Below are 18,044 nucleotides of genomic sequence, written 5' to 3'. Positions count from 1 at the left end.
TGAGATCCAGAAACATGATCTCAAGAAAAGGGTTACTTCTTTTTCCCTAAAGTGGAACTGTCAAGTGTGACAGCCTCCAGAAATCCAGGCTCTCAACCCCCGTCTGGTGCCTCCAGCTCTCGGGGAACCAGACCATGGCCCTCAAGGAGCCGGGATAGCGAGCAGCCCACATAAAGCTGCCCCCCGATGGGTGCGGGAAGGGGCGAGTGCACAGCACAGGGAGGGTCTGCCCATACCGCACTGCCGTGGGAGACCCCAGGCCCCAGCATGGGAGTGAGGAGGGGGAAGACGCACAAGGGGCCATGTTGGGGGCCTGGCGGGGCCAGAGCAACTGTGAGGACAGACGGAGACTCTGAGGCAACAGTACAGCATGCAGAACCTACAAAGCAGAGTGCCCTCCTGGTCACACTGAGCCCACCCGGAAGAAACAGCAAGGCTACCAGCAAGCCGTGTCCACAGCCAGGACATGGTGCCCCGGGGCCCGGCACCCCTCCAGGCCCCTACGCAGGGCAGAACCAATGCCGTTCCAGCACGTCCTTGACCGGGATCCCTCGCCAATGCCCACTCTACTCAGAAAATCCACGGTCCTGCCACCCAACCAAAGTGATGGCCTACGTCTTCCTTAAGATGAACCAGAGGACTTTGGCCTGTTGAGTGGGTTTGTACGTCACATGTTCAGGCCCTTATAACATAAAAGGCAGAAATTCTGTGTTCTTTCTTAAGTACCGAGCAAGATTACTTGAAACCCTACCTGCCAGGAATGAAGCCTAAGAGTTCCTATATACATGCCCAGACCCCTACATGCTAGGGCCCCCTGCCCTGCACACCACCCCCTACCCCAGCCTCGCTCCTCACCAGGGCCAGCTTGCTATCCATGCTCCTCTGGTGCTCGTAGGTGAGGTCACAGGCAACACACAGGGCACTGCCTAAGCCTTTGGTCAGCAGCAGGTTGGGGTCAGCTCCATGGGACAGAAGCTCCTTCACAATCTGGACACAGAGAAGCCCGTCAGCACCCCTTCCACCCCCCTCTCCTTGTACGTGGAGGAAGTAGCCAGAGGTTTTTGCCGTCCTGAGCACAGTGGCAGCCACATCTGGTCACTTCCTATCCCCTCCCACCGCAGGTACCGTTGCTGTCCCAGCTCAGGGGACGAGGCTGGGGCAGGGAGAGGGCACACGGTGGCTCCCCACAGATGGCTGCGACACCCACCCCAGATGGATGGGGCTCGCACTTTCTCTGCACACTGTCAGTTTGCTCTAAATTGCTCCCGGCTCACATCTTGTTTTCCAGCCCCAGGGGCCAGCACACTGCCTGGTGTGTGTCCCATCAGTCCCTCCTCCCTGGGACCAGTCTGCCTTTGCTCCCAGGCACCTGAGTCACTGTGGTCACCTGACCAGATGCAGAGTGGGACACATCTCACTTGCTCCCTGCTGTGTCCCCAGCCACTAGCCCAAGTACCAGCAGGAAGCCAGGAGTGACAGCATCTTGGCTGGGGAGGAGACACACAGGTGTGAGGCTCCCTCAAGAGCTTCTGTCCCCCAGAAGGCAGCTCTCTACCCTGCCTCACCCACCTACATGACCAGACACAGAGCAGGTGCCCCTCTTAACTTGCTCAGTATATGAATCAAGGTACACATGAAGGGAGGATGGAGAGAAGGACCACAGAAGCCCCCACAACCCTCCTCACAGTGCCTCCCTTTTCATCAGTGCTGATATGTCACCTCACCACAGGCCAGAGCGGCCCCTGGTCACCTGCTACAATGGTGCACCCTCCATCATTCTCTACTCTTTATCCAGCTATTACTATCTTCAGAGCACTTATCACCACCTAAAATTTTGTGGCACTCTGGATTATGGTCTGTCTCCCACAGGAGAATGTAGGACCCTTGAGTGCACAGACCTTATTTTATTTAACACTTACTGCCTAGAATGGTGTCTGCCTGGCCCAAGTGGATACTCAAAAAAACAACAGTTAAAGGAAAGGATGAATGGGTGTGTGTATTATAGATTGCTGGAAGGAGGAAGGAAAGAAGGAAGGATGATGGATGAAGAAGGAATGGTGGAAGAATGGATAGATGGATGGATGGATGGATGGATGAATGGATGGAAGGATGGAAAGACAAATGGATGGACGGATGGTGAAAGGATGGATGGACGGATGGGAGAACAGATGGAAGGAAGGATGGATGTGTGGATGGACATATGGACAGATTAGATGGATTGGATGGGAGGATGGGTAGAAGGATGGATGGATGGTTTGGATGGATGTGTTGTTGGCTGTATGGATGGATGGATGGAAAGATGGACTGGATGGACGTGTGGTTGGATGGATGGATGGGTGGGTGGATGTGGTGAGTGGATGGCTGTGTGGTTGGATGGGTGGATGGATGTGTCATTGGCTGGTTGGGTGGATGGATGGATGGAACGGTGGGTTGGGTGGATGTGTGTTTGGATGGCTGGGTGGAAGGCTAGAAGAATGTATTGATTGGTAGGTGTGGGTAGGTAGGTGAACGGATGGATGGGTGGGTGGGTAGGTAGGCAAATGGATAGATGTATGGATAGATGGGGAGGGGCGGGCAAGGGAATGGATGGATGGACAAGTGGATGCACGGATGGTGAACACATAATCCTTGGCGGCAGCAGAAGACGGGAACTGGCCAAGGTTCCTCTCCCAGTGTCCTGAGGGGTCAGTGCCCGGGATAAGCAGCAGTTGTCATCCGCCTACCCTGAGGGAGCGTCCACCCAGCTGAACCGTCATCCCTATCACCCACCTTCCCTTCTATTCTCTTCTCTCTCTGAGGTGCTCCATCCACCAGGGAGGGGAACCACCACGCCCCTTACCCTGTGCTGTCTTCATGCTACCCCCACCAACAGCAAATGCAAAAGCCTGACTAGGGAGGCGGTCACGTTGAGGCAGAAACCCTGCAGGGGCCCCAGCCGTGGGTGTAGGACACCTCACCAGGTCATTTCCGCTGGCAATGGACAGGGAGAGCGGGGAGTGGCCACTCCACAGCACGTTGGGGTTTGCCTTGTGGGAGAGGAGTAGCCGGACTATGTCTCTGGCACACTGTGGGGGGAGAAAGGCGGAGCCACAGGTTAAAGAGGTGCCCTGACTCCCAAGAGCACCTGGGATGGATCACTAACTCAAATGCCATAAAACCAAGTTCGTCGCTGAATTGGTATTTCCCACACACCGGCTCCTGGCATGGCACACGGAGACAGTTCTAAATTTTGGATGGATGCACAGACAGGTGGGGGATTGGGTAGATCCTCGAACAGGAAAATGTTTGCTCGACATACATCATTTCCAACACAAAACAGGAAGGACACAGGATGCACAAATTGCTTTAAGGCTTGTTTGCAAAGTGGAGGGGAGCATCGGGACTGTGTGACTCCCGGAGCCAGGCTGGCCCATGGTAGCTATGGCCGGAGGAGCATGCCCTGCCCCAGGGCCCAGGGACCATATAGGACACCAGAGCACAGGAGAAGCCCGGCCTCGGCAACAGGGGTGCATTCCAAGCTGGAAGGGCCCATCCTTGCTCTCCCTGTCCTTCTCCCTAGGGACCCCGCAGCTTCCCCTTCTCTCCTGCCTTTTCTCCCAGAAGACAAACTTGGTTTTATGGCATTTGAGTGAATGATCCATCCATGCTCTGGAAGCCCTTGCAGCTTTGATTCCCCCCACAAGGACTCTTCCAGGCTCCAGTTCCCCCTGCAGTTGTGCAGACCCAGTGAGCGGGTTTGGGCCCACCCCCGGCCAGGCCAAGTCTGCTGAGGGGCTTCTGGGAAAGTGTCCCCCTGCTCTCCTCCCTGCCAGAACACACACATGATGGCTCAGAGTGGTGGTCTGAGTTCAACAAGGCTTCGACCAGGGCTACTGTGGGGAAGGGAGGCATGTTGATGCCTCCACCTGCCCCCGCAGCACCACCCCACATCCACCCTAATGCAGGTCGTCACACCCTCACAACAGGACAGGTGTGCCCGATTGCAACCCTGTGTGGCAGCAGACCACCCATGCCACAGGCCCAAGAGGCCAGCTATGATTTCCACTCTGTGGGTGGGTGAACTGAGGCCCAGTTTACTATGTGCTCCGAGGCTTATTGACCCAGGCTGCACTGGCCTATAACACAAAGCCAAGGCTTAGTTCCCAGCTGCATCCACACCCTCCACAGCCACTCGGCCTCCTGTGACACGTTCCTGCACCCACCTTGTTGACGGTTAATCCCCAAGGTGGACAGGAGGCATGGCCCAGGGCTCTATGGAACAAGGCCACCCCAGGGTCCCGAGGCCAAGATGGGGACTGGCAGTGCTCCCCTCACACACAGACACACAGGTGCACACATATCCCCATGCACACACACAGAGCTTGTACACATATGTACCCACAGACAGGTGTGCTCTGGCCTGCAAGTATAATTTGCAGAGACACGTGTGCATGCACACAGGTACACACACACAGAACACACACATACACATTCGTGTGCATGCACTTGCCTGGGCATACCCAAGTCACTTGCACACGTGTACAGAGGCACGTGCACACATGCTCTCTGCCCAGCTCACCTTGTCGTTGTCTTCACGCTCACAGGCCACGTGCAGAGCCGTCCTGCCCGCCTCGACTGGCGGGGCCACGGGCTTGCTGTGGTAGATGCTGGCCGGGCCTGGTTCGTTGCTGAGCTTCAGGCTTGAAGGCAACAGATCTAGCTGCGTACAAACAGAGGGGGGGGGCATGTGCTGGCCCCTAAGCCTCCCCCACAAGCGCTAGGCTGAGCCTGGAGACCTGCAGGTGCGACCTCCCACGCAGACAGGTTCTCACAGAGGAGCACAAGCCAGCGACCCTGCTCACCGACGGCGGGTCTGAGCACTGTCCCATGGAACCCTCTGGCCAGCCCACCAGCACCCACGGGCCCCAGGGAGGGTAAGAGCAGGGCCCCCGCCCCACTGTGGTTCTGCACACAGTGAGCACATGAATGCTAACAGAGAGGCAGACTGGGTGGGCTGGGGGCCCACAGAGCAGTAATCGCCCTCCTCAGGGACCGTGACACAGAAGTGACATTCTGAATAGAGCAGTCAGCATTGGGCATGGGGAGAGGCCCTGGGGCCCACAGCACCCCCTCACCCCGCGGGACAGGACGCGCACCTTGCCAGGCTTGTACGTGTCGTCCTGGTCGGCAGCCATGGCATCCACATCTGTGACAGCGTGGAGCAGCAGCTCCGTTATCTTGACACCCTCCTCCCCAGGAAGGGCAACTGCGATGTGCAGGGGGGTGAGGGCCCTCAGCTGCAGAGGCAACATGGGTAGGGTGAGGGCCGGCTCCCAGGTGAGCGGCACCCCCAGGGCCCCACAGCACTGCCTCGTGGTGATATGTGGGAATGTGACAAGGTGTTCCTGTTTGCCGGGCCTGCAGCCAGCCAGCAGCCCCATCTTCACTTTAGACCAACTGTCCCTACCTTCCTCTGAGAAGAGTCACTGCCCTTCCTGCCGGGCCCTCGGCATGGATAGCCAAGCAGCTCCTGACTCCAGACCCTGCCCAGGCCTGCCCCTTCTCCACCTACAGAGCCCCTGGCCACGTGCTAAGACACTGGCGGGAGGACCATCTCCATCTCCGGGTTCTGCTCATTCTGGGCCGGCCCCGTGGAGGTGTGAGCATCCCGCCAGGAGCGCGCAACAGACCAGGGGCGAAGTGGAGGGCTGTCTGCTCCCCACAGGCAGAACCCCCAAAGCAGGGTCTCAGGATAACAGCTGGTGCCCGTGGAAAAAGGTTGGGAGGACAGCAGCCCACCGCACACAGGTGTTCTCTGGCCTGCTCAGTGTCCACCCGAAGCTTAGAATAGCATGGAATCGTGCCTACAGAGAGGACCGCGGGAGTGTCAGATGCCTGAGCAGGAAGTGGGATGGATGAGCACACGAACGACATCTGTCTGGCGTTCATAGGCTGCAACCTTAGCTTCACCGGTGGGGACCCATCCATAAGCCTAGAGGGCTATCCTGAAATTATCCCTGGTCTCCCGCAGACATGCTACTGTCCTGCACTCAGGACACCTCCATACAGAGAAGAGAAGGGGTGCACAGCCTGTCCGGGGGCCGGGGGAGTGGGGTTGGTGAGGAGAGACCCACCTGCGGCCGAGCCAGGACACCAAGCAGCAGCTGAAGCCAGACAAAATCTGTCAGCCTCACTGCCCCCTGCGACCAGCCCCATGCACACCCCCTGCCCCCAGGCACACCACCCTGCAGGACCCCACCACAACTCCCCCACCCCCTGTTCCACTCTGCCCCAGGGCCCGCCCCCCAGCACCTCTGTGTTCTCATCACCAGAGAAGAAACGGTACCGTGAGGACATTTCGAAACCAAGTGCTCTAACTTCTTGCCACTAATAAGCTCCCGTCAGCCCATCCCCTCGGCCTCGCAGAACCGCTCCAACCCCCGCGGTGGGGGGGGGGGGGGATCCTACCTCAACAGGGAGCTGGATGTCTGTCCTGGCCCTGTTCTCCAGCAGCAGCTTCACCCCGGCCACATCCCCCGCCTTGACGGCAAAGAACAGGGCCTGCATGGGCACGCAGCACAGGTTGGGGTCCGCGCCCCGGTGCAGCAGAAGCTTGATGGTCTGCCATCTGTTCCTGTGTCTGCAAGGATTAGTGTGAGGGTCAAGGCCAGGGGACAGGCACAGGACGGCACCCCGGGGCAGCAGTGGCACTTCCTGGAAGAGGCAGCTCAGGAGCCCCAGCATTCACAGCCCCTCAATGTTCTTTCCAAGACCTCTGGCCCCTGCCTGGTGCCAGGACAGCCCCCCACTGCCAACGCCCCCTGAGCTGGCCAGCCCAGCTCCAGTCCAGCTGTAGCCCTGCCCTGCTCCAGCCTTGGGTGCCCGCCCAGCCTTGTTGGGGTCATCTGTGAGCCAGGGCGTGTGGTGGGGACCAGTCCTCTCTCCCGGGTGGCCAGGAGCGGACAACATAGAGCACCTTGTACACATAGGGCATGACATCGTACCCAGACATGCACGCATGCACATACATGGCCACACTACAAACACACCCCACACATGTCCATAGGTGTGCAGATACACACTGACACACACACAGCTCTGACGAGGGGCAAAGAGCCAGCATCAGTGGGGAAGCCTGGCCGGGACCTCGCCGGCCAGGACGGCAGCCCCACTGGGCAGGAAGGTCAAGGTGATGAGGAGCCACACAGGCATTAAGAATGGCCAAGTGAGCAGGCAGATGGAGGGTCTGGCCCATCCTGCTGACCCCACCTCCCGCACGGCACAGGTGGGGCAAACAAGAAGGCAGTGGAGAGGCAGGGTGAGTCTAGAGCAGTCGCTCGCAAATGTGCTGCTTGTGGGACCCCTCTCTACCCCTAACACCTTCGGAGGACCCCAGAGAGCTCTGTTTATGCAGGTTCTATCTGCCCACATCTACGGTAGTATAATTGAGAAAAAAATTTAAATACTAATACATTTTAAAAGTAACAATAAACCCATTGCATATTAACAAAACAATCTGTTTTTATGAAAAATGTGTGCTGGCTGCATCAGAATCCGGCACTTGGAGGGCTCCCAACCCTGTGTGAGTCTGGGACATCAGGACATCACCTCCACCCACAGACTCTCTGACAGGGTCTGGGACACCTGGGGACACACTTTGAGAGGGCAGGGGTGAGGGCATTCGAGCGTGTGTGTATGGGGACAAGTGTGTGATGGGGTCAAGTGTGTGATGAGTTGTGTAAGCAGGTGTGTGAGTGCACACGTGAATGTGTCACACAGTGTAGGGGGGAGTGAGTGTGTGCAGGCAAAAATATGTGAGCATGTCTGTGGGTGTGCACCAGTGCATGTGTGTGGGCCCTACACGGTGCTCCCCGCCCCGCCGCAGCCAGAGCACACTCCCTGGATTCTCACTGCCACTGTCCCCGAGTTCCTAGCCAGGCCCCCTGCCCGGAACCACACAGACACCTTGGAGGCCGTGCGCAGAACAGGCCCCACGGCATCCCTGCAGGATCGGGTATGAGCTGGGGAAGTGATGCTGGCCCACGAGCCTGTGACCCACCCCTGAAAGGGACCCTTGGCCCTGATGCCCGTACTCCAGAAACCTACTCGGTCATGACCTGTGCCATCTTCCTCATGGTACCATTTGTGGAGCCAGGGGCACTGAAGGAGGAGGTCTTCAGCATGCTGTGGGCCCGGGCACTCTTCTGCAGGAGGTCCTGGGACAGCATGATGGAGTAGTTGCGCACACAGATGCTGGACTCGAAGTTCGTCTCCTGGCTGCCCTGCGTGTGCCCGTCCAGACTCCTGACCACACCGTCCACCTCCTTCTCCAGGTCGCTGATGCTGTCCCGCGGTGACAGAGGGTCCCACTTCTGAGGGTTGCTCCCCAGCTCAGGGGATTCCTGAGAGAGCTGGGTGCCCGCAGACAGGCGGTCCTCCTCACTGCCCGACACAGTGGACTTCTGCTCCTGGCTGCCCAGGCTGGGCACCAATTCCTCTAAATATATGGATTCCTTGGCCACTTCGGGGAATGGGAAGACATGGTTGGGAGTTCCTGGCATATTTGAAGCTTCCTTTGGAAAGTACAAAAAGAGAAAAAAAAAATCAAGTGCAGAATGAAGTCGGAGGGCCCATCCCAGCAAGCCAACTTCTTGAGCAAGGACCGACGCTCACGGCGGACGGCGTTCTTCCAGGCGTCTCGGCCGACAACACTAAAATGCTTTGCAGAAACCCAAGGATAGATGCAAACATCTGGGGGCATCACAAAGAGACCCAAGCTATACAGCAGCTACCAGCCACATGTGGCAATGGAGCTCTCAACCTGGAGCCCGTCCAGATCCGGGGTGCGCATGAGCAGACAAAGCAGAACGTCGCCCTGTCCTGATACTGATTTTACACACAGAGAGAATCAATTGTGGATATACATGGTTAAATAAAATAGATGACTAAAATTAATTCCACCTGTTTTACCTCTTTTTAATGTCACTCCTAGTGACATTTATTTTTTTTAAGATTTTATTCATTTGAGAGAGAGAGAGAGAGAGAGAGAGAACATGAACAAGGAGAGGGGCAGAGGGAGAAGCAGGCCCCTGGCTGAGCAAGGGAGTCCAATGCAGGGCTCGATCCCAGGATACCAAGATCATGACCTGAGCCTAAGGCAGAAACTCAAGGGACTGAGACACCCAGGCGCCCCAGTCCTAGAGACATTTAGATGACAGGACTGGCAATGGGGATTGTGTGACCTTCCTGCCCGCAGATGCTCTCCTGCATGCCCAGTTCACAGTCTCTGCTCTCTAAGCATGGTCCCAGGGCCCATCAGCACAGCCAAGAATGCAGATTCTTGGTCTAACCCCAGACCCCTGAGGCAGAAACGCTGGGGGCGGGGGAGTGCCAGGGAATCCCAGAGGACTCAAAACTTGCTGTTTAACTTTTCAGGTGAGATGAGGGGTTCTGTGGTGGGCTAAGAATGTGTCTTTAGGGGACAGCTGAAATCCGCTGATGTGGATGGAATTCTCTCTGAACTGCGTGCAGCAGGGAAGGGGGGGCGTGGCAGGCTGGGGACGCAGTGGGGGGGCCACCTGCTGGCAGCTGCCTAGTTGGGGACGTCCCCACACCCTCGCACATGTATTCCTTCTCTTATGTTGTGTACATGTCATGTGTTTCAGAGTAAGAAATTCAAAAAAAAAAGTAGAGGAGTGATTTTTACGAGTATTTTAAGTGCACGAATAAATGCTTTCTGAGGCTCTTGCTGCCTCCCCAATAATGGATGAGGCTTCCCCACAGCCAGCGTCCCCCTGGAGACGCTGTGGGGACAGTACTCCCAATGAAGGGGTGACCGCACAGGGGCCAAAGTGATCTCCACCCCCGTTCACACAGTCACCTTGAAACTTCAAAGTTGTCATTCCTGTACATTAACCACCTCTGGCCAAGAAGGAGAGAGTACTCACAAACCAGATACAAGTGAATGGTGTCATAAAAGCAAAGGGACCCTACAGCTCGTTCTCAAACCCTCCACCTTCGACTTCCTGCGGGCTCCTCAGCTCCCACCTCCCTGGGAGACCTCTCCTGGCTGCCTGCACAGAGGACCCACCCAGGCCAGCGGGACCCTGTGGGGTCTTCCCTTCTCTCCCCAACCAACCCCATGCAACCTGCTCCTCCTCCTCACCCAGGCCAACAAGACCCTGTGGGACCTGGCCTCCTCACCTCCACCACACCTGTTCCCCCTCCCCACCCAGAGCAGCGGGACCCGAGGGCTCTGGCCTCGCACATGCACCTGCTCCCCCCACCTACCCCGCACCCTAAAATCCTCAGGACCTGGTGTGGTCCCCCCCAGAGAACTAAAGGCAGGAGCCAAGGCCTGTCCAGTAGAAGCAGGGGCAGGGGCCATGGTCTGGTAACTGAGACACTCTGCCTACCGCAGGGCATAGGCTACTGCTCAGTAGAAGCCTCTTCTCAAGGAAGAAATTCAGGAGACAGGGATGAGGTGAGAGAAGGGTCCCCGCCCAGGGACCTTTTCTAGTGCCGTTCCCTCACCCACCCAGAAGGGGCCCTGACCACAAGGAGAGAAAGCTACAGCCCCCACGGAAGGCTTGCTGGGCAGAGGTCAGTCTCAGGCCTGCTGGCCTCACAGGGCTGACCCTCAGGGTCCAGGGCTTCCTGAGGGGTGTGGAGATGCGGTCCCATAGCCAGCACTCAGGAGACCGGCCCTGGGGGTTGCCCTGCCTTGCGGAGAGCAGGCCCTCGGACACCACCCTGCTGGGAACCCGTGCTGGAACAGAGGCGTACAGAGCGCCCCTGTGGCAGTGGTGGGGCTCCCGGACAGGTGAAACGCAGGACCACCATGGAACCCCATGGTCCCATGGCTGGGGGTGCTTCCCAAACAATATGAAGCAGGAGTTCACGCCAACACTTGACGGGGGACTTCTGGGCAGCACTCTTCACACCCAGCAAAGGGGGACTTCCCTCTCAAATTACCAGCCTTCCCTCCCTTCCCTGGGCCTGCAGGAGGGTCTCCAGCTAACCACTGTGCATGTGGCCGGGATGGGACACAGATCCCTTGGTGTTGCAACAAGAGCTCGGGACACCCGAGCAGGTGTGCTGGCTCCGTCCCTGCCTCCTGCTCCCTGCCCTTGGGCCTTAGTGTCCCTTCACCCCACCTGAAGCCGATCTGCACAAAGATGGGGAGGCTGGGGACCACTGCCAGGAAAGTAGGACAAGTGGATGGAGGATGGGGGACAGAGATTGGGGGATGGGTGCTGCAGACCTGGGGCCAGGCCGAGGAGCTGACCTGGGGCTTGGGCTCTGTCCTCTCAGCAATGTTGGGCTTGAAGCACTGGGATGGGTAGTAGAGAAGGAAGCACATGCTGAGTGCCGTGAGGCCCTCGTCTGTGTACTTGTTCACGTCGGCCCCGTTGTCCAGCAGAAGGCTGACGATGTTGTTGTGACAGTGAACCTAGAGGGAGGAAGCCAGCCTCACGAGGACAGCAGGTGAGTGAGGCCCGCACTAACAAGGTCCCTAGCCTTCTGTCCTCTGACCCTGTACATCCCACTTATGGGCTGGAAGGACAGTAGCCCCGCAGAAGGGAGAGGATCTCAGATTGCCACTGGTCCACAGTCCCGGGGACACCCCGCATGGAGACTCACAGCGGCTGCGGCGAGGACGGTGTAGCCCTTGGCATCGGCCACGTCAGCGCTGGCAAGGCCATCCCTGAGGATCCCGTAGATCCAGTCATAGTTCCCTTCCCTGGCCCTAAGGATCATGCCCTCGGCAAGCCTCTCCCTGGGCCCACAACGCGCAAAGCTTCTCCGGTCCCCCTCCAAGATGGCACCCATGTTCCAGCTGGTATGAGCCTTCTTGTTCCTGGCAAAACAACGGGCTTCAGTGGTGAGGGCCCAGCTCTGGACGCCCACTCTGGGCCCTCCCTTCCATACCCCTCCTCTTCCTTCCTCACCCTGCTCAACCCCAAGCCCTCTTCTTCCCCTTCCAGGCCACTCCTCAGGCCCCATGCACCTTGGGGGTTACCCCACTGGGCAGTCACAGTTAGTGCAGACGCAGCACTGCAGTGTGACCCGCGGCCCCCAGATGCGATGCTCAAGCTTATCATGGGCCCTGTACATCCCCGAGTCATCGGCCACTTCATGTGTGTGTGAAGGGGGCTCTCCCAGGACCAGCCCCAGGCGGGAAGGAGGCTGGGCACACACATGGGTCTGGCGCCCAGCACCAAGCCCTCACATCCCACCTCTGCTCATTCTCTTTTCTTTTCTTTTCTTTTTTAAAAAGAAAATTTATTTACTTGACAGAGAGAGAGACAGTGAGAGAAGGAACACAGGCAGGGGAGTGAGGGAGAGGGAAAAGTAGGCTTCCCGCCGAGCAGGGAGCCAAACGCGGAGCTTGATCCCAGGGCCCTGGGATCATGACCTGAGCTGAAGGCAGATACTTGACCTCTGAGCCGCCCAGGCGCCCCTCAATTGCTTTTCTATTTGAGTAGGTAACATGCAAGTCCCATGGCCTGTTCACCGGCACACACTGAAGCCTCCTGTGTGCACATAACCTCCTCCACAGTCAAGAATCTATGGGTTTATGGCAGCTTCTGGCAGCTTCTGTGCCCAGTTACCAACAATTACTGGCTCAGCTGATGTCTGATGGATGGACGGATGGACAGGTGGATGGAGCGGTGGGTGGGCGGAGAGATGGATGGGGGAGGGAGGACGGCGGAAGGGATGGGGGGTGCATGAATCCCGAAGTAGCCAGCCACTTGTGCTCACAAAACATGAGTTTTAAAATAGTTTAGTGACATCAGAGGACAAAGTTAAGTAAACAAATGAAAATACTCTTGACAATTTTAACTTAGAAAGATCAGTTTCCATCAGGTAGCTGCTAACTTCCAGGGCTGGGAAGGAGAGGAAGAGGATCTTTGGGGATCAACACAGAGCAGCGCCATCCTTCTCGGCCATTCTGAAGAAGCCCGAGGCTCGGCCAGCCCCCCGACTACTGCTGCCCTGGTCCCCGACCTTGGCTCTCGGGTCAGAGCCATACTCATCCTTCAGGGTGACAGCAGTCCCCTCTCTTTGCGTGGACTTCATGCAGATTCCAAAGTATGGGACACCTGGTCACACACACAACCTGCAGAGGCTGGTGTGCTGGTTCCAACAGGCACAGAGGAAACATGTATAGGGTCCCAGAACCCAGATTTGAACTCAGCCCCACAAGCTCAGGAGCTGACCCTCTTCCACAGCACCTTGCCAGGCTCTACATTCTAGGGCCCGCCCTGGCTCCGTGCTCATCAAGCAACTTCCTGACAGCTCCTTCCGCCAATTGCTGGTGAGCAGGAGCCCGAGTACCAGTCTGCTGTGCCACCATCGATGGCCCCAGCACCTGCCTGCCCCAGCCCTCTCCTCGAAACCCAGCATGTCCCAGCACTCAGGCCCAGCGTGGCGTTCCCTCCCCCTTCATCACTGGGTTGCTTGCATCAAACAGAAGAAGCACATTTGCTTTAACCAGACAGATGGCCCTGCAAATTACTCAGCCAGGCCCCAGGGACCCCCCCCCCAGGGGTCCCGGTGCCGAGCACAGGCCAGTCAGAGGAGGGGAGAAGCTGGTCTTCTGGGAACCTAGTGAGGAGGATCGGTGTGAGGACTTACCTGTACTTGTAAGCTTGCTTCTGGATTTTGACCATCAAGGGGGTCTCATTTTTTATAAACCAGGGCTCTCCATCCTCAACAAACGGAGGGATATCGTTAAGGAAGATCTGGGCATCTAATTCTTTGCGGAAAGAGGTGGTCATAGGCAGGTGACTATTGTCAGTCGAGTAGATGTACATTTCTGGAGGCAGGGTTAGGTTGTCATTCAGAAGAAATCGCTTATAGTCATAGAAAAAGGGGTCGTGCTCCTCAAGCGGGCCCCACTCCGTCTTCTCCTTGCCTGAAAGGCTGATTCTAGCAGGAGCGTGCGTGAGGAAGCCCGAGTACTCGGGGTAGTTGTGTATGGAGAAGCTGCCGGGGACCTCCGTGCAGAGCTTGATGAGCTGCCCCTGAAACCATAGCCCGACGTCCTGGCTGCCGTCGGGATAGGTCTCAATGCCCGGCCCGAACCGCTGGTCTGCTTTGTACAGCCCCTGCAAGCCGGGTTCACCGGCGCCAAAGAGACAGCTCAGCGGGGCTGTCTGCTCTGCAACTGCCTTCTTCAAATCAAAAAACTCAACCATCCTAAGAATTGTATGCTTTCATTCAACAAATATTTGTGGAGGCTTAGCAGGCACCAGGCCCAGGGGCCAAAAGCAAATGTGTAAACACAGAACATGTTGGTGGAGAAAGGTGCTGTGGGACAGGGGTGGTCAGGGGCAGCCTCACTGGGAAAGTGGGGATACCCCCCAGGGGTCTCCACACAGAAACATGTGGGGGATATCACGTGTGGGCTCATCTCAGGGAACCCCTTGCTGCACCGGGGGGCCCAGCCCAGGCACCCCAGCAGCATGGGGGGGCAGAGCTGCTGGGCACTGGGTCAGAGAGACATCAGAGGGCATGAACTGAGAAGGCAGGAGGAGGAGGGGGAGGAGGGAGAGGAAGAAGGGGGCAGGAGGGGGAGGAGGGGAAAGCTAATCCTCCCTTTCAGCAAACCCAGCAGAGCACAGTGATTCCTGGACCTCCCTGGGTGCTCCCACTGGGCGGGATGTTGTCTGTGCTGCGTGGGGGATGTATGGAGTGGGAACGGCCAGGAGGGTCTTGAATAAAAGACAATGCCAACCACCCCCCCCAAGAAGGAAACTGGGAGAAGCGCTCCAGCACAGGGAGCTCAGAGAGAAGCCCCCCTTCCCAGAGAGCTGTGTGCCCCCTGTGCTGACACTGAAGGACAGTGGAGGTCACTGGGAGGACCAAGGAAATAGCCTGGGCAAAGCTGCAGGGGCCTGACCCAGTGGGGGCATCTGTGTCCCTCCCAGGATCTGTGCGCTCATCTGTGAAACCTGTGTCAGATCTCTCCGACTGCAAGCCCCAGGGCTGGGCACGTGGCATATAACGCTCTGTGACACAAGGCCCTGCCCACAAGAGCTTGCAGTCTAGAACAGGCCAAAGAAATGAGAAAAGAATGAGCAAAATGTGTTGAGGATGACTTCAACACGGGGGAGGAGGAAGGCAGAGGACTTCTGGAAGAATCTGCGGGGCAGCCAGAGGGCAGGAAGTGTCACCACAGTCTTTGAAAGTGGCTTGGGCGGGGGCAGTGCACATGCAACCTAGAAGCTCCCGGTCACTGAAGAGGCATGAGCCACAAGATGGGATGGGCAGGTTAAGACTGGGGACAGGGCAAGGCAAGAGGCTCAGGGAGGCAGACAGTTGAAAAAGCAGCTGCTGCAGATCTATGAGGAGTCCAGAGGCTCGTACCCCAAGAGCTGACCCAAGAGCTCCCCTTCTAGGAATCTATCAAAAGGAAATAATCCCAATGTCCTCTAAGCTATGGTCACATACATTCACGACGGTTGTAGAGCAGCAGACCATAATAATACTAACAGCTACGATGCTAACAAAATATAATCCTAATAATAGTCACGTCTACAGGATGCAACACAACACAGGCTTAAAAATCTGTCTTTGATACACATTTATTTGCAATCAAAAAATGCCCTTCTAGGAATGAATGTATCCAAAAGATCACCAACAAAAGCACAGAATGATTAACAAGTGAGACCTTCACCGCTGGGCCCTTTGGCACAGCAAAGACGGGAGAAAAGCTCCCATTTTGGTCAATCCTTCCCAACCAGCTATAAGGACACAAGATGCCCGGATGACGGGAAACGGCAGGCAACCGTGGAAAGCTCGCAGAGCACATGTCCCACCACCTAAGTGGGAGGACCTTGCCCGGGCCCGTGTGTGCACATGCAAAAATAAAGCAGTAGAAACAATCACCAATGACAAGAGCGGACACCAGAGAGAAGAGAAGGGATGGATGCCCAGCTCCTCTGGATGGGCCACACTTGCTGGGTTTGCCTTCAGAAAAAAAAATCAGGTTTTTTAACTTAAGTACAAAACAAGATTAAAGCAAGGTTTTAAAAATCAGATCCTAAAAAATGAAAGCAAAACAAGTGAGTGCAGCTCTACATCCAGGTGTTGGATTAACTGAGCAGAGAGGAATTCTGTTCCATGACTGTGTTCCACATTGCTGAGGGGTCAGCTGTGGGGACAAAAGGAAGGCAAACGAGCATTGAGTTGCTTTCAGGAGTCATAGTGGGGGTCGCAATGCTATGTTATTATTCTGAAACTGTCATATGTATTTTATGATGTAAAACAGGTAAGAAATGTTAATGGTTAGAAATGAAGATTTTTAAGACCGAGAGGAAAGATATGCAAATACAATACCGTGGCTGTTGAGTAAAAAACCAGAGGAAAAAGCTGGGGACTCCTCATAGCAAAATGCAAAAAAACCACCAAAGCCAGCTGGAGTTGTGTCAAGTGCAAGAGCCAAACTCCAGGGGCTCCCGTGAGCCGAAGAGCACCAACCGTGTCTCCAAGAGCTTAGCGACTGCGATGTACGGAGGGAAACCAGATCTGTTAAAATCCATGAGTTTATAAAGACACGAAACCCATTCCCTAAGCTCCACGGATCACCACTGAAGAATGCGGCTCTCCATGAAGCAATGAAGACTATGTCATATGCACACCATGGAATACTGCTTCCTAGTAAAAGAAAGGAATTGTGACATATGCAAATATGTCTGAATCTCAGGGTCATGGGGGACTAGAGGGCGGGGCTACACACAACCACAAGACACCGTACATAAATGTGTGTAGAAGGTTGATTCACAACTGCTCAGAGCTGGAAACTAGCCCAGCACCCATCAGCTGGGGGGACAACGGTGGCCGAGCCAGGCGCTGCCAGAGCACTCAGCGCTGGGGACCAAGTTTTGGACTCACGGCAACGCAGGTGGATCTCTGATGCCCTTTGCTAAGTGAAAGGTCTACATATTGTATTTTGTTAACAGGACATTCTTTCAGAAGCAAGAGGACTGGCTGAGGGCCGGGCGGGAGGAGGGACTGTCCCAAAGGGGCACGGGTCATGTCAGGGGATGGAAGTTTCCTGTGTGTTGACGGCAGTCCTAGTCACAGGGCTCTACACCTGAGAAGGGGTAAACCAACGTGGATGGGTTTTCCTGGGAGAACGCAAGAGGAGGAAAGTTATGTCATTGACAAGTTTCAAGACACCGTATGTGAGATGATCTGGTTTACGTATAAAAACTAAACATTTACGGTGCATTTACAGTTGACTCTAAAGGACACACAGAGACTGATATCCAGCCCTGCTCTGGAAAACGGGACCCGGGAGAGGCCTGTCTTCTTGCTGGGTTCGTCTTCTTCTCATGAGCCCTATTATTGTATCTTATTCCTGGTACTGGTTTTTTTTGTTTGTTTTGTTTTTTATTTGACAGACAGAGATCACAGGTAGGGAGAGAGGCAGGCAGAGAGAGAGGAGGAAGCAGGCTCCCTGCCGAGCAGAGAGCCTGACGTGGGGCTCGATCCCAGAACCCTGGGATCATGACCTGAGCCGAAGGCAGAGGCTTTAACCCACTGAGCCACCCAGGCGCCCCCGCCTGGTACTGTTTTAATCTTCACAAATAACAAAGCTACCACTTGGTACACAAATAAAATTCCCCAGAACCTAAATATCCCTTGATCCAGGGGCCTGGAGGACCCCAACCCTCCCCCACACAAAGGGTAACCCTGCCCCTCCCCTGCACATGGAGCAGCCTCGCCACCCCCTCCAATACAGGGCATCCCGACCCTCCCCTGCACAAAGGGCAGCCCGCCCCTCACCTGGAAGAGCCTGGTCTTCTGGAACATGGTGCCATAGCCTTCTCGGTAGCTCAGGTAAAACATGCCGGTGAAACTGGAGCCGTCGGGCCACAGGTAGGTGCCCAGCCCATGGCGGTGGTCACGATAACACTGCCCGCGGTAAGTCTGTGGAGAGCCCCCGAACTGGCAGGCCTGAGAGGCCACTCCTTGCCACCCCCCAGGACCCTTCAGGAAGCCCTCCAGGCTGGCGGCAGAGCGGCCCCCAGGGGTGGTGCTAGCCACGCCAG

General features: G+C 56.4%; 1 protein-coding gene across 8 annotated transcripts in view; it reads right to left on the bottom strand.

Annotated features, from left to right (window-relative positions):
* ANKMY1 (ankyrin repeat and MYND domain containing 1) overlaps positions 1–18,044 on the bottom strand; it is a 43,364-nt gene that overhangs the window by 20,470 nt on the left and 4,850 nt on the right. For 4 of the 8 annotated variants that reach the window (XM_059167511.1, XM_059167514.1, XM_059167513.1 and 1 more), the window contains exons 4-13: positions 17,779–17,922; positions 13,621–14,093; positions 11,623–11,839; positions 11,243–11,431; positions 8,086–8,552; positions 6,448–6,619; positions 5,136–5,276; positions 4,559–4,699; positions 2,958–3,065; positions 856–987 (exon numbers count right to left, since the gene is read on the bottom strand). In XM_059167511.1, coding sequence (XP_059023494.1) covers positions 856–987; positions 2,958–3,065; positions 4,559–4,699; positions 5,136–5,276; positions 6,448–6,619; positions 8,086–8,552; positions 11,243–11,431; positions 11,623–11,839; positions 13,621–14,093; positions 17,779–17,922 — 2,184 coding nt within the window. The remainder of the gene's footprint in view (positions 1–855; positions 988–2,957; positions 3,066–4,558; positions 4,700–5,135; positions 5,277–6,447; positions 6,620–8,085; positions 8,553–11,242; positions 11,432–11,622; positions 11,840–13,620; positions 14,094–17,778; positions 17,923–18,044) is intronic. The other 4 variants (XM_059167515.1, XM_059167517.1, XM_059167512.1 and 1 more) reach the window with 3 other exon arrangements.

This window comes from Mustela lutreola, chromosome 3 (genome assembly GCF_030435805.1).
Source record: "Mustela lutreola isolate mMusLut2 chromosome 3, mMusLut2.pri, whole genome shotgun sequence".
In the NCBI taxonomy this organism is placed as follows: domain Eukaryota; kingdom Metazoa; phylum Chordata; class Mammalia; order Carnivora; family Mustelidae; genus Mustela; species Mustela lutreola.
The sequence above is the reverse complement of the archived record's forward strand: the minus strand, read 5'-3'. Positions and strand labels throughout refer to the sequence as shown.